This window comes from Grammomys surdaster, unplaced genomic scaffold (assembly GCF_004785775.1).
Source record: "Grammomys surdaster isolate TR1022 unplaced genomic scaffold, NIH_TR_1.0 125612, whole genome shotgun sequence".
NCBI lineage: Eukaryota > Metazoa > Chordata > Mammalia > Rodentia > Muridae > Grammomys > Grammomys surdaster.
The window spans coordinates 99815-113599 of record NW_021620455.1 but is presented as its reverse complement, the minus strand read 5'-3'; the positions used below and the strand labels follow the sequence as shown (position 1 = coordinate 113599).

The 13785-nt window shown below is 43.4% G+C and overlaps 1 protein-coding gene across 1 annotated transcript in view; it reads left to right on the top strand.

Annotated features, from left to right (window-relative positions):
* The window catches only part of Tcerg1l (transcription elongation regulator 1 like), a 186997-nt gene that overhangs the window by 140499 nt on the left and 32713 nt on the right, over positions 1–13785 (top strand). Inside the window, exon 8 of the mRNA XM_028787188.1 lies at positions 4991–5060. Within this exon, the coding sequence (XP_028643021.1) occupies positions 4991–5060 (70 nt within the window). The remainder of the gene's footprint in view (positions 1–4990; positions 5061–13785) is intronic.

Here is a 13785-nt window from a genome sequence, read left to right as displayed (position 1 = left end):
ACACACACACACACACACACACACACACACACACACACACACACACAGAGAGAGAGAGAGAGAGAGACGGGGGCAGAGAGACAGAGACAGAGAGAGACAGACAGACACACAGAGACAGAGAGACAGACACAGAGACTCACACCCACACATACACACACAGATTTTCTTCCATTTAGGGAGGAGTGTTGGCCATTGTGCCACAGCAATCGAATACACACTTGTTCTCAACACTCTCAGTCATCATAAATGAAACCTTTGCAATAACTGTTGCCCACTGTCAAAATAAGGCCCCTTTGACTCTGAACTGACAGCAGAAGAATCTACATGGAAAATGTTTGGAAGAATTTGACAGGCATATTACATTTATTTAGCATAACAGTAGCAAAAGCCTCTCCTCTGTGGTCTGTATTTTCTGAAGTCTCAGGCATTTTTCCTGGATTATAGTATCAAACGTGGGTTCCCTCCTGTGAACCAGACCTTAAATTCAACCACAAAGTGGTTGGTTGTTTCTCTAACATCTGTGTCACTGTTGTTCTTATGGACATACCTTGCTTGGAATGCTGATAGGGAGGGGTGACCACCTCTGCCTCTACAAGTTGTGACTGCCTGGAACTCAGGTGCAAATCACACCCCAAGGATCTCACTTGACTGCACATTTGCCTCATCTACCACTATTGAACTCTATGATTCCCTATTAAGTTCCAGCCACAGATTATTCCTGATGCATGCTGAAATAGTCAGGGTGACCCCTTTTCTCCAAAAAAAGAACATTGTTTCAGAGATACAGGGGATTTTCTACTGGGTAATGAGTGCCATTTCATGAATTCTATAACTTAAGGTGTGTTTGCTTATATCAATATATATCTACGTTTTCATAAGAACATCTATTGTGTAATTTCATATTATTGGAATTGTGATATCATCACATACATACATCTTGAATTTCTAATGTTGTGAAATCTTTCTCTGAAGGGATCAATCAATACACACGCCCACTGATCTACTCTGCATCGGCACTGTACATCACCAGAACTTAACGTAAAGTCATTCTTTACTTCAGTTGGCATTTCTTTAATTTTGAGTGATTCTCAGGGGTTTTTCAGCCGTTTGTTTTGTGTTTCTGGGAATATATTCATGTTCGTCTTTCTCGTTGAATTATAGGGACTCCTGTAAATTTAGGGAATAATGTATTTGACTATAATCTTTCCACTATTTTTCCTGAGCTCTGATCTTTTCCATAAACATTTTGTTCATGAGTTTTTGTATTCCTAGACAATATATGTAGCATGCAGCTTACCAGTTAGACACCTTGAAATGTACATTTAGTGGCATTAAGTTTATTTACAATGGTGTACACCATCACCACTCCTAAAGCTTTTCCATCTTCCCAAAGAGAAGCTCTGTCGGGATTTGACAGTAGCTTCCTGTGTTCTCCTCCCCTTGGCTCTTAGCATCCTCCCATCACCTTCTGTCTCTAGAGAAAAACAGCTGTACACATGCCAGAAGGGTACAGATTAATCCATGTGCATCTTGCCTGTGTCACTTAACACAGGATCTGCAAAGTTTATTTGTGTTTAATCTGTTTTAGAGCTTCATTCGTTTTGTGCAGAATGACATCCCATCAGGTACAAACTGTACATTTTGTTCATACATTCATCTGTTGAGGACATGCGTCATTTTCACTTTCTGGCTGAGTGCTACAAAAATTAGCAGAAAAAATGCTGCCCTGAGGCTGGAGAGACACCTGAGTGGTTAAGAGCACTGGCTGCTCTTGCAGAGGACCCGGGTTCAGTTTCTAGCATCCACACAGTGGCTCATAACTGCTCTTAGTTCCAGTTCTAGGGGACCTGACATCTGCTTTTGGATCTTGTAGGGGTCCTGCAGGTGTATGATGAATATATACTCATGCATCTAAGAAATTATAAAAATTATCATTGCCCTATTTTTAAACATTTGGAGCAGTAACTGAACTGCTTTCCTTAATGATTATACTGCTAATTATACATTCTTGGTTGCAAGGCTCACAGCACTTACCCTCTTCCTCTGCTGACATTTGTTTAATTCTGTTCTGTTGTCAGTGTTGTGAGCATACTTACACCAGTCATCATGGATGTGGAGCTCTGTGGACTTATGTATTTCATTTTCATTTATTTAATGACTGATAACTTAATATTTAAGCAACTTTTCCTGGGATCCTTGGCCATTGTAGATTCCTTTTTGAAGAAATGTCTACTTAAGACCTTTCTCACGTTTTACTGGGTTGCTTTGTATTGTGTTGAGTGGTAGGCATTCTTGGATTCCCAGTTGATAGTCCTTTACCGGGCATACAATGTATAATTTCCACTTAGCTGGGGCGTGTTTCACTCCACTGGTACAGTGTGTGATGTACAAAAGTTTTTTTCTTCATTTTCAGCTTGTCTACTTTATTAGTTTTTCATTGACTATGGTTTTTAGATTTATTTTTATGTTTTACTATGCCCTTTGGGGGAAGGTAAGTATGCGTGTGCAAATGCAGGTACCCACAAAGCCCCAAAGAGGGTGTCAGGTCCTCTAGAGCTGAATTACAAACTATTGTGAGTCACCCTATAGAGATGTTGGTAACTAAACTCTATCCTACAAAGAGTGGTCTGGACACTTAACTACCAAGTCATTTCCACAGCTGCTCACATTGGCTGTATTTCTGGTGTCACGTTTAAGGCATTATTGTGAGGTCTAGTGTCTGAAGCTTTCTCTTTGCTTTTGTTACTAAAACCTTTTGGATTCTCAGTTCTTTAGTCCATGTCCAGTCTATCTGAGTGACACCAGACTGTGTGCATCTTCCAGACTAGCCTTGTAAGTTCTTTTCTGCATCTCTGTGTGCCTTGTAAACTTGTTCAGCTAGGCATTCTGGGTGCTTTCAGGTGGAAACACTTCAAGTCTTGTTCCTACTTTGTGGGAATTGCTGACCTGGCTTGCTACTTGCTGGTGCAAACCACTTCTGACTTTTCATGTGACCCTCATGCAGTATGTTGTCTTCTTTGTACACGATCACACAACTCTTTCCGCTCCATAATCGCTGAAGTCAGTGCAGGATGGCAACCTCTCCCAGCTCTGCCCTCATGGGTGGCAGTGCTCATAGGCTCCCAGTGATGGAGAGGATGATTTTAATCACTGGCAATGGGAGTAAGAACAACCCTTTGGTCTCAATTCCCCTTTGACATTGTGCTTTTGAAGTCAGTCTAATTTGCAAATATTTTTATTTGTGATGTATGTGATTTTATATCAGGACAAAAATCGTCTACTCATGTTGAGATTATTTGAAATGATCAAAAGGCCTCCTAAACAATAGCCAACAGTGCACATATTTATCTTGAAGAGTATCTGTGTAGTTACTGGGTATCCTTTGTCCTTGAGGTTATCATTGATCATGGTCTTCCTGGAGTGTGCTGGGTGAAAGGCTAGAGCTGCCCCCATTCCCTGATGATGACCTAACTCTTCATGTCTGCTCACCCCTAAGCAAGACAAGTTGATACATACTACTCACAGTCACTTGTCACAGCCAAACTAGAATCATCCCTTAGTACACACAGGCAGGAGAAGCACTTAGAAGACAGTGCAGAATTCCATGGAGGAACTGGAAGCCTCTAGATATGACCCTCTCATCCTACTAACAGCTGCATGTCCCATGTTGAGAACAAAGTTATGAACAGACAGACTGACTGAGCATGGTCAACTTAGGCACTCCTAGGGCCTTAAACACAGGCCATAAAAAGTATAGGGTTTGATATTTTATTTATTTTTGATTGATAGACATTTCAAATATGAGTACAGTGTGTTTTGATCAAGTCCATCCATTTATTTCCCCCCTTCAATCCTACCCCTACCATCACCTTTCCCTCCCAATTTCATAGTTCTCTTTTCAAATCAAAACAACTCATAGAGTCCACTAGTACTGCCAGTGTGTTCATAGGTGTAGGGTCATCTACTGGAACACAGATAGCCTGTCAGGCGACACATCCATGAAGAAAACTGACTCTTCCTCTCCCAAGCAGCCATCTGTTACAAATAGTTCTTCAGCTAGGGGCAGGGCTTTCTGACCTCCCCCACTCTATGATGGTCCTCCGTCTGGCTTGATCTTATACAGGTCTTGTGGATATTGTCACCGCCTCTGTTAGTTCATATGAGCAACTGGCCCGTTTTCTTCAGAAGCAGTTTCACTGTAGTGATCCACCACCTCTGGACTTTGCAGCCTTTCCACACACAGCCCCTTTCCATGATGATTACAAAGCTTTGAGTGTTTAATATTGTGTCCCATTTAGAACTCAATGATCCACAACCTTACTGTCTGCATTTTGACCAGTTGTAGGTCTCTGTTTTAATTACTATCTACTGTAAAAGGAAGCTTCTCTGTGAAGGTGGAGAGATGCATTATTCTATGGGGATAAGAGTAAATGTTGAGTCATTTTAATATTTTGCCCATTTGGAAGAATAATAGCAATAAGTTCTCCCCTATGTCCTAGGACCTAACTAACCTAGGGTTCTGGGCCCCATAAATGGTACCAAATCCTGTCTTGTGGGATGAGTCTTAAATCCTTTTTGAAAGTGGCTGGTTACTTTCATGACATGTATGGCATTATTGCACCAATGAGCATACCTTACTAAGCTGCTCATTATTGTATATGGAAGGGTTCACAGACTGATCAATCTTGAGGGTGGAACAGTGGTTAGTTTTTCTCTTATTTACTCGTTAAGTCCATTGGAAGGGATGGTGATATCTGGAGGCACAGGGGCTGGAGATGGCCTCTGTGACATCAACAGTCAGGTATATTTTCTAATGAAATGCAAAAGAATATGCATCAAAGAAAGCAAGTTCATGCAACTGATGTTAGCGTCTAAGAGAAATCCAATTAGTTTTCAGATGGGCTGGCTTGAGCACCTCAGCTGCCTGCTGGCTTCCAGAGCATCTAGTCTGACCCTTCCTTCAGCTGTGTTAATGTGATGTTTCTTTCAGCTGAAAGCAGTGATGGATCCAGTTCAGAAGATGGCAGTGAGGACCAAAGTGTGAAAACCAAGAGGAACAGGTAGGTGGCACTGTTCTATCCTGTTGTGTCTTCCCTTGATGCTTTGGTACTGTGAAGAGAAAGTACTTTGACTGCATTGAATTTGAGCAAAAAAAAAAAATAGTTTAACTGAAAAGCAGATGGCTGGATTATCTCTCGGCACCTGCTCTGGGAACGTCACTGAAGTTCAGGGTCACATGCTCAGCTTTCAGAGCCATGTGGAAGTGGCCATGATGGCCTGCTGCTCGGGGCAGACCTGTGCTGCATAAGATACTCAATCATGGCAGGCAGTTCTGACTGGACGTTGCATCTCTGGGTCTTGTTTGCGATCCATCCAACTCTTGTCTCAGAAGTTCCTCTGCAAGTAAAACTGTGGGCATGTCTACAGAAGTGCATGTGGCACTTAGTGACAAGCAGTAATCTATTAATTTGGCTTGTCATGGCATGGCTGCAAGTGCGGGACGGAAAACCTGTTCTTTCTCTTTTAATGGTCTCTCACAAGGCCACTGGTCTGTTCTCTGTATACTTAACGTCATATACAGGGGCTACACTGGGGCATTATAGGTGTCTGAGTCCTCAGAATAGGACAGATGGAAGGGAGGATGTAGCTGCAGGCACCTTCATGGGCTGAGAACAGTGAGGTCGAGTCTCAAATGCCAAGCAGTACTTTGAAGGCTACATCATGAATATAGTTTTCTTTAGAGTAGGTAGGACCTGAATGGATAGCCTACTGGAACCTGGAAGTCCCTTGAGATCATCAGGAACCTTCACCAGTGCACTTGGCTTCTGTATCATCTCCTCTCTGGAGCTCCCTCAGTTCTAGACCCAATCAAAGCATACTGGCAACATTTCCTCTTCTAAAAACGTCCCTGAGAAGAAGCAGACATTTGGCGTAACAAAGAATGAGGTCTTGCTTCAGCTCCGTGATCCATTTTCATGTCTTTGCTCCTTCATCACGAGTTACTTCAGTAAACAAAGGGATGGTGTGGGTACCAGATGCTGGGCCAGTATTCCCAGACAGCTGAAACATAGAGTGGATTCCTCATTCTAATGAATGCACTAGTTAGATTGGAGGGAGAACCAGGGAGTTAGAACCAAGAGGAAACCCACAGAACTTTACGGAATTGTGCACTAAATTTTAAACAAAAAAACAAAAATGCACGTAAAAGGCCAAACAAAGTTTTTCTCATCCCTGGGCTCCTACATGCTGTGCCTTACTCTAAAGGTGGTGCTTTGTGTGTGAAGGGTGAGCTGCAATGAAGCAGGGACAGAACTCTGTGTGACCCTGGGGCCAAACTTCTCATCCCAATCTTGGAGTCCTCTGCTTTCTGACTGCCTCAACTCTTGCCCTTGAGAGGCCACTTTGTAGGAAGGTCAAAGAATACCCATGTGACCACAGGAGATTTTTATGCAGGGCCAGTGGGAGGAAGGGCAGCTTTTGGGCTTCCATACCCACACCATGACTGTCAGCCAAGCTGTCCCAGCTGGTCTGTGTCCCCATACCCTGAGTTTGAAACACAAGACAAGCTCCCCATGGTGCAGGGGACATGGACTGGCCTCAGATTCTGAGCAGTTGGCATTTAAATAACAGCAAAACATTAATTCTAGTTTTAATCATCTGAATGACTTCCAGAATTAAAGACTGACTTTGAAACAAGCACAGATGTTTCCTGTGGAGCTGCTCCAATGTCTGCAGTTGTGCACAGCATCTATCCACTGCGGCTGGGGGAGGGGCTGGTGCCTGTCGCATGCTGGTGTGCCTCCAGGCTCACCAGGTCCTCACTGGGGCTGCCTTGGAGAGACTGTGTCTGCCTAACAAACTCAGGCAGTAAAACATTCTGTAATCATGACGCAGACAGACTGAGGACCTAGCATATTCTAGGAAGCTCTAGAAACCATTCATTCCTGAGCTGGTATACAGAGAAAGGCTGGGTCATCTTGGTGTTTGCAGAAGGTGGGTTGGCTCTATACAAGCAAAGGCAAGCTTTCTCTGATGTGCAGAAGGTAGGCCACCTACCCTGTGTCCACAGAAGTTGAGTCTTCCCCTGTATATTCAGAGGGTGGGCCTGCCCTGTGTGTGTTTGGAAGAGGATCTGGTTTGTTTGTCTGCCTGTGCCTTGTAGAAGGCAACCCTGTTGTGTCTGCAGCCCCACCGTTGTGCAGTTTCTTACTACACATTTTTCTGCAGTGTCCATGACACTTCATGCCCCACTGCATTTTGCCAGAGGCACCTCAGAAGTCTTAGCACTATATGCATTTGATATTACAGAATATAATCTTGACCTGCCCCTTTAGTATAAATAATGGGTTTTTCCCCCCCTACTTTCAAAAGCACTGAAAACTCTCTTGCAAGGGTAACTGCTGGCCCAATATGTCATGATATATAGAAGCAGGGGCTAAATGATGATGATGGTGATTCTAGATTCTTCTCCACCCCTGCATTTCTGATGAGCTCTGGCACAGCTGATACCCACTTGGGGCATTCAAACACAGATGGAATTAAATTGATTGTGCAGATAATGTAGGCGCAAATGATACTTCTCCTAAAATTCCCTTGGAGGAGAAATATGTCACAATGACAAGCTTTCAAAACACAAAAGTATTTTAAACTACCTGGTGAGTGCCATTTCCGAAAGCTTGTTATTTACTATTTAGTGGAATGTGTTCCTGATGCAAACTCATCCATCTTCCCCGGGACCAGAAAATTGACTTACTGCTGTGTGTCCTCGTCTCGTGCAGTGCTTGGCAGCCATGCCACTTCCTACCTTCTGGGGAGTGGGTCTTTTTATTGTTTGGACCTGGTTTTGGATTGTGCTATCTGTTTTAGAGAGTTGAGACTCAAATGGAATTATATTACTTTATAAGTTAACTTGGTCAGCAAAAAGATGTCATCTAGTTTAGAAATCAGAATGTAAGTAACCATGAAACATTATAGGGAAGTTGTCATGGGCATAGGTGGCAGCTTGCCCCATCCTGAGAAGCCAGGATTTACTAGGCAGGAATAGCAGTTCCTGCTGAGTAGATGAACTTTGTCCTTCAGTTATCATTGGCACATTGACTTTGATACAGTTTCAATATTTCTATAACACCAGTTTGGATTTCTTCCACTAGGTTGACTAAATGACGATTCATGTTGCCTCTAACATTTTGGGGTACAATTGATGGCTTTGGATGTTCAAAAGCTGACTGTCTCCTGCCATAAAAGTGTCAGATCAGGTAGAGTGTTTTGGTGGTGAATCTTGATTATCAACTTGGCAGGATTTAGAATTACCTAAGGAACACACCTTTGCATGTATTCACAAGGGCATTGCCAGAAAGGTTTAACTGTAGTGGTAAGAGCCACCTTGAATGTGGACAGCAGCATTCCACTGTCTGAGATCCCAGACTGGCTAAAATGGAGGCAGCCAGCTGGGCTCCAGCATTCATCTCTTCTCGCCTCCCAACTATAGACACAGTGTGGCCAGCGTCTCACTTCTCTGCCATCAAGCCTTCTCTGCCATGATGGACTGTGCCCCAAAGCTATGAGTCAAGATCGAGTCTTCCGTTGGGTGTTTTGTCACAGCTGTAAGGAAAATAACTAATACAGGTACCTTTTGAGGTCATGGACAGCTCTACCTGAAGACCCAAGATGCTAGAATGAGTCAGAAGTGGCCTTCTGGCATCTTGTTGTTTTCTCCATATCTGCCTTTATTGATTGACTTTCACAGACCAAGATTTCCCAGATGGAACTGGAGTGTAAAGCAACTTCCGACTAGTTAGGAAGTGGTGGGACTCACAAAGACTCTTTACCCTTGTGATCATGAGATTCTCTTCCAGGAAATGTATGACTATGACTCTTGTAGGTCTTTATTACAGACATGACCTTATGGCAAAGTGAGTCCTTTCAGAACAAATGAATGTCATAATCTAAAAGACAAACACAAGAATGTAATGGTAATTTTCAATCCTAGGCCAACAAGGCCAAGATGAGAGATTTTGAAGCTTCCAATCTCTGGATAGTCCTCAAGCCAAGTCCATCCCTGGATAGTGTTGTCTGGAGTTGTGGGGAGGTGCTCTCTGTGCAATCAGAGAATGGCTGTCACCTTGTCAGCAGGAAGGAGGCCAGCATACAGAGCCCATGTCCTCACAGTGTAAGCTGAGCCCTTCTCGTTCCTACCTCAGTCTCTTAGTTAATTTTCTAAATGCTGTGACAAAACACCATGACCAAGGTAACTTATAAAAGAAAGTGTTTAATTAGACCAACAGTTCCAGATGATTAGAGGCTATGATGCTAAAGGAAAGCATTGTGGCAAGAATAGCTGAAAACTCATATCTTGATCTACAAGTAGAAGACAGAGAGAATTCATAGGAATGCATGTTCAAAGCCTATAAAGATACACCTCTTTCAACAAGGCCATATCCCCTAGTTCTTCCCAAACAGTTCCACCAACTATAGACCAATTATTCAAATATATGAGCCTATGGGAGACATTCTGAAAAACAACTGTTGATTGTGGGAACTGTTTAAAAATGCTGTCAGATAATACTCTGAAATCACATCTCTTAAGATTCCCCTGGATGACAATAGAATTCTCTGCCTCTCTCTGCCAGCCCTAGTGGTCTACCTAACCCTGGGGACTTTATGAGATAAGAGAAAGTGTGAGATCTTTGTGGTCTTTGGCATGTGCTGTGATGGACAAATTATTCACCTCCATTTACCTTTTAAGTAATCCCCTTCACTTAATTCATTCTTTTAGGTGGACAATTGACTTTACCTAGAAATCTGTGGCTTTACAAATGGTGTTGGGTCTGTGCCATGTCACTAGGTGTTCCACACAGGACCCTTCATTGACATCTGTCTGTGAGAAGACTGAGTGCAGAAGTAGCCATTTGTCATGGGATTTCAATTAGTCTTTTTAAAGCTACAACATGAACAGTCCCTTGAATTTATTTGCTTTCTGGAAGTGGCAAAGAGACTCACATATTTCTTAAGTGGGAGGAGCATTAGCCAGAAAACCATTGTGTTACAGCCTTTGGTGCTGGATGCAGGGTTATTACCTTGTGGGTGGAGTCAGGTAAAGTTTTTTTTCCCATCAAGCTTTTCATTTAAACTATGAGAAGTCTGAAATCTGAATGGTATGAAGCCAGTCTAGAGTGTCTGGCCTCTCCTTGTTCTTTATTGGTTTTCATCTGTTCCGTACTTAGCTGCCATCCAACTCACTTATACACACTGTGTAATGAGAACTTGGCCTTTGTTGTCCCCATGATCTCCATTCTGCATGGGCAGGGAGCTAGCAAGCATCCTTGGGATGACTCAGGCTGGCAGAGAACTTGGGGATAGAATAGCGTTACTTCTGATCTTCCATCTCATGAAGGGGATAGCCCGTTGCAGAATCTCCTCCAAAGGGTCTCTATTCTTCTGTTCAGGACCCCTAGGGTCTGGTGGTTGTTAGAGGATGCTGGGCCTCACTGGACTCTGTAGCCTAGCCCTACACACATGTATCCTTCCCTGCAGCTGTGGAGCAGCAGCAAGCCACTCTCACTCGAAGAAAGGAAGCCATTTCTTTTCCACCCCAAGATTCTATCTGACTGGTTTGTCAGTCTACGTGCAGAGCCTTATATACTGGAGCCCAGTATGGTTCAGATCTGATTGCATCCCCATCTTGCTAGCAGGACACAGAATTCTCAGATAAAGCTGCCAGATAACCTCACTTCTACTAAATGTAGAAGTCACTGACTCAGGAAGGCAGGCAAAGCAAATGGATGAATAGGTGAATGGGCGTCTCCAGATGACATGAGTCTGGCCCTCCTCATTTGTCATGCACTGAACGAATACCTGTCACCACCTAGTGTTTAGGGTGCACAGGCAGAGGCATAGAGAACAATCCATTGTCTGGGGCCTCAGGGTTTTTTTGTGCTGGTATGTGTTTCTAGTTCCGGGGGACTATACATTGCCTTCTTCAGCAGCCAGCTTTAATAGCCAACTCTACTCTGCTCCTGTCTTCTGCATTCTCCCCTCTGTCTGGGATCCAAGGCACTCTCTACGCTCAGAACTCCTTCTCTCCCACCGATTATCAAGCTCCAGGGCCCAGTATAGCTGTCTGCACAGAGAGGGAAATTTCCATTGTTTAGCTTCCTCCATAAAGACCAGCAGCCCACAGACCCAAAGGACAGTTAGGCTTTCTGAAATTGCTAAAACTTTTTAAAATTGCTAGACAGTCTCTTAAGTGAGCAAGTAGTTTGTGAGGTATGTGAAATGGAATAAGGCAGAGGTGGCTGGTTGGTGCTCACAGGAGGGCTGGGGCATGGTTCCTTTCCTACAGCCCATCTACAAACAGTAATCTTCTTGCAGAATTCAACTAGTCAGTGTTTATTGTGTGGTTATGGTCTGCCAGGGATTCTACACACATCACCACGGGAACACAGAAGGCCACTGTCAAGTGGACAGGATATCCACCCTTTAAAAAAGAAGAAGAAGAAGAAGAAGAAGAAGAAGAAGAAGAAGAAGAAGAAGGCGGCGGCGGCGGCAGATTATCAACAGCTTAAGCCCATTCCTAACCATTCAGAGGCACTATAGCTATGTAAGCCCTTCTCTTCTCATCTCCCATGAAGGACATTGTGTTTTCCATGTGACAAATAATAGGATATTTTTGATCTGTGTGGTTGTTACTCTATTATAGAGACCACTCTGTTTGAGGAAGGAATGCAGTGATAATTCCAGGTGATCACTGGCCATCAAGGCAAGAAAGCTCCTAAAGAGAGAAGCTGCTTGAAGACCTTGCCTGAAGGCAGGATAGCACCATGGAGAGGGCAGTTTGAGGGAAGTATGTGGGTGCATTTGTAACACACAGATTAGACAGAGCCATTCTATTAGAACACACAGCCCTGGAGCTGATAGGAGAGAGAAGCCAAGCGACCCTCCTGCTAACACTGCTGGAGCAGACCCCACAGTGAGGAAGGCAAATGACTACTTCCAATTTCAAAGCCGTGACTATCTTAGCTTTAATTACAGATGAATTCAACACAGTAAACAAAATACACTTAACCCTCACAGTTCAAGTTCCCTGCTCCCCACAACCTCTGATCACCCAAGAAGAGTCTCAGTGGTGGATTGTGTACATTCGGTTGGCCTGTAGGCATGTCTGGGTATGTGTGATCTTTAATTCATGGTCTCCACAAATACTGTGTAAATTTCATTTGTAAATAATTTAGGATAATAGCTTAATGTAAACATTAAAAAGAAACCATTGATAATCTGACATTATCCTGTGGTCCATTCATAGAGGGTTCAAGTTTCCTTGATTTGGTTTTTTTTTTCCTTGCAAATTCATGTTTTGAACAAGAGTCTCAATCAAGTTCAGATCCAGCACACTGTTGGTGTCTTGCATAAGTTTCTTTTAACCTATGGACTTATGTCATCCACTCTTCATCTGTCGCTTCATTGTCACATTATAATTTCTTTACAGAGCACGGTACTGTGTAGTCTGGACCACGTGACTGTGTATGTGGAATTGCAAAGACCCAGCTTCAGTTTGGTTTGTGCTGGGCAGGAATATCGCCTCATGGTGCTGGAGAGACCCTTTCACCAGCAGCTGGTCACACCTGGCCATGCTATTCTGGGATGTAGCGGGGATCTGATCTGTTCATACTTTTTTCCAGACTCAAACACTGGTGTCTGAATTCTGGACTGAGTAGTTTGACTATTGCTGTTATGACTGTTTTGCTTTTATTTATTATTGTATGTGCTTATGATGAGTATGGGGAGATACATGTTATAATATAAGTGAAGGTCAAGGGCACCTGTGTTGAGTGGGTTCTCTCCCTCCTTTACGTGGGTTTCAGGGATCAAGCTCAAATAATCAGGCTTGTGTGGCAAGTACCTTTACCCACTGGCCTACTTTCTGTTGCTGTGATGAACCACCCTAACCACAAACCTCTGAGGGGAGGAAGGATTTACTTTGGTTCACATTTCCAGGTATCAGCCGATAGTTATTGGGAAGTCAAGAGCAGAGTAAGAATGAATGTCTGTATGCCCTCTTGCTTGTTCCTTGTGTTCAGCTGTATATTTCTATCATACAGTGGTAGGATCCTCTGCCTAGGTAACGATGCCACCCTCGTGGGGCTGGGTTTCCTCACATCAGTTACATGAATTAAGACCATCCCTGTGTCTGCCCACAGGCCAACTCAATGAAGAGAACCCTCTACTGAGAATCTCTCTCCAGGTGATTATAGGTACTAAGTGCTTGATGCCTCTCTCTCAATGTTAGTTTCCAAAGCAGCCTGTGTGACCTCTGGTGTCCTCCACAGCTGACCTGATTGTTGTGAGTTTCTGGGTTTAACATGGTGGAAAGAGAATCTCTAGAACAATTATTGTTCATTGTCGCAGGTTATATGGAGGGGTCTTTTTTTCACATCTGGATACTTTCTTACCTGTGTTTTCTTGTGTTCTGTGCAACACTGTTCACTTGTTGGAGACTCCCAGCCTTCTTTTTGAGTTTTCTTTACCCTTCACCATGCCACTTTCTCTGCACCCTGGTCCTTTCCTTTCTTAACTTCTAATTATTTTCTTAATATTTATTTGTTTATTACTATGGTGTATATGTGAGTGCATGGTCTCTCCCCACCCCATGTATGTGTGTGTGTGAGAGAGAGATGGAGAGAGGAAGGCAGAGAGAGAGAGACACACACACACACACACAGAGACAGAGACAAACAAAGACAGAGAGAGAGAGAGAGAGAGAGAGAGAGAGAGAGAGAGAGAGAGAGA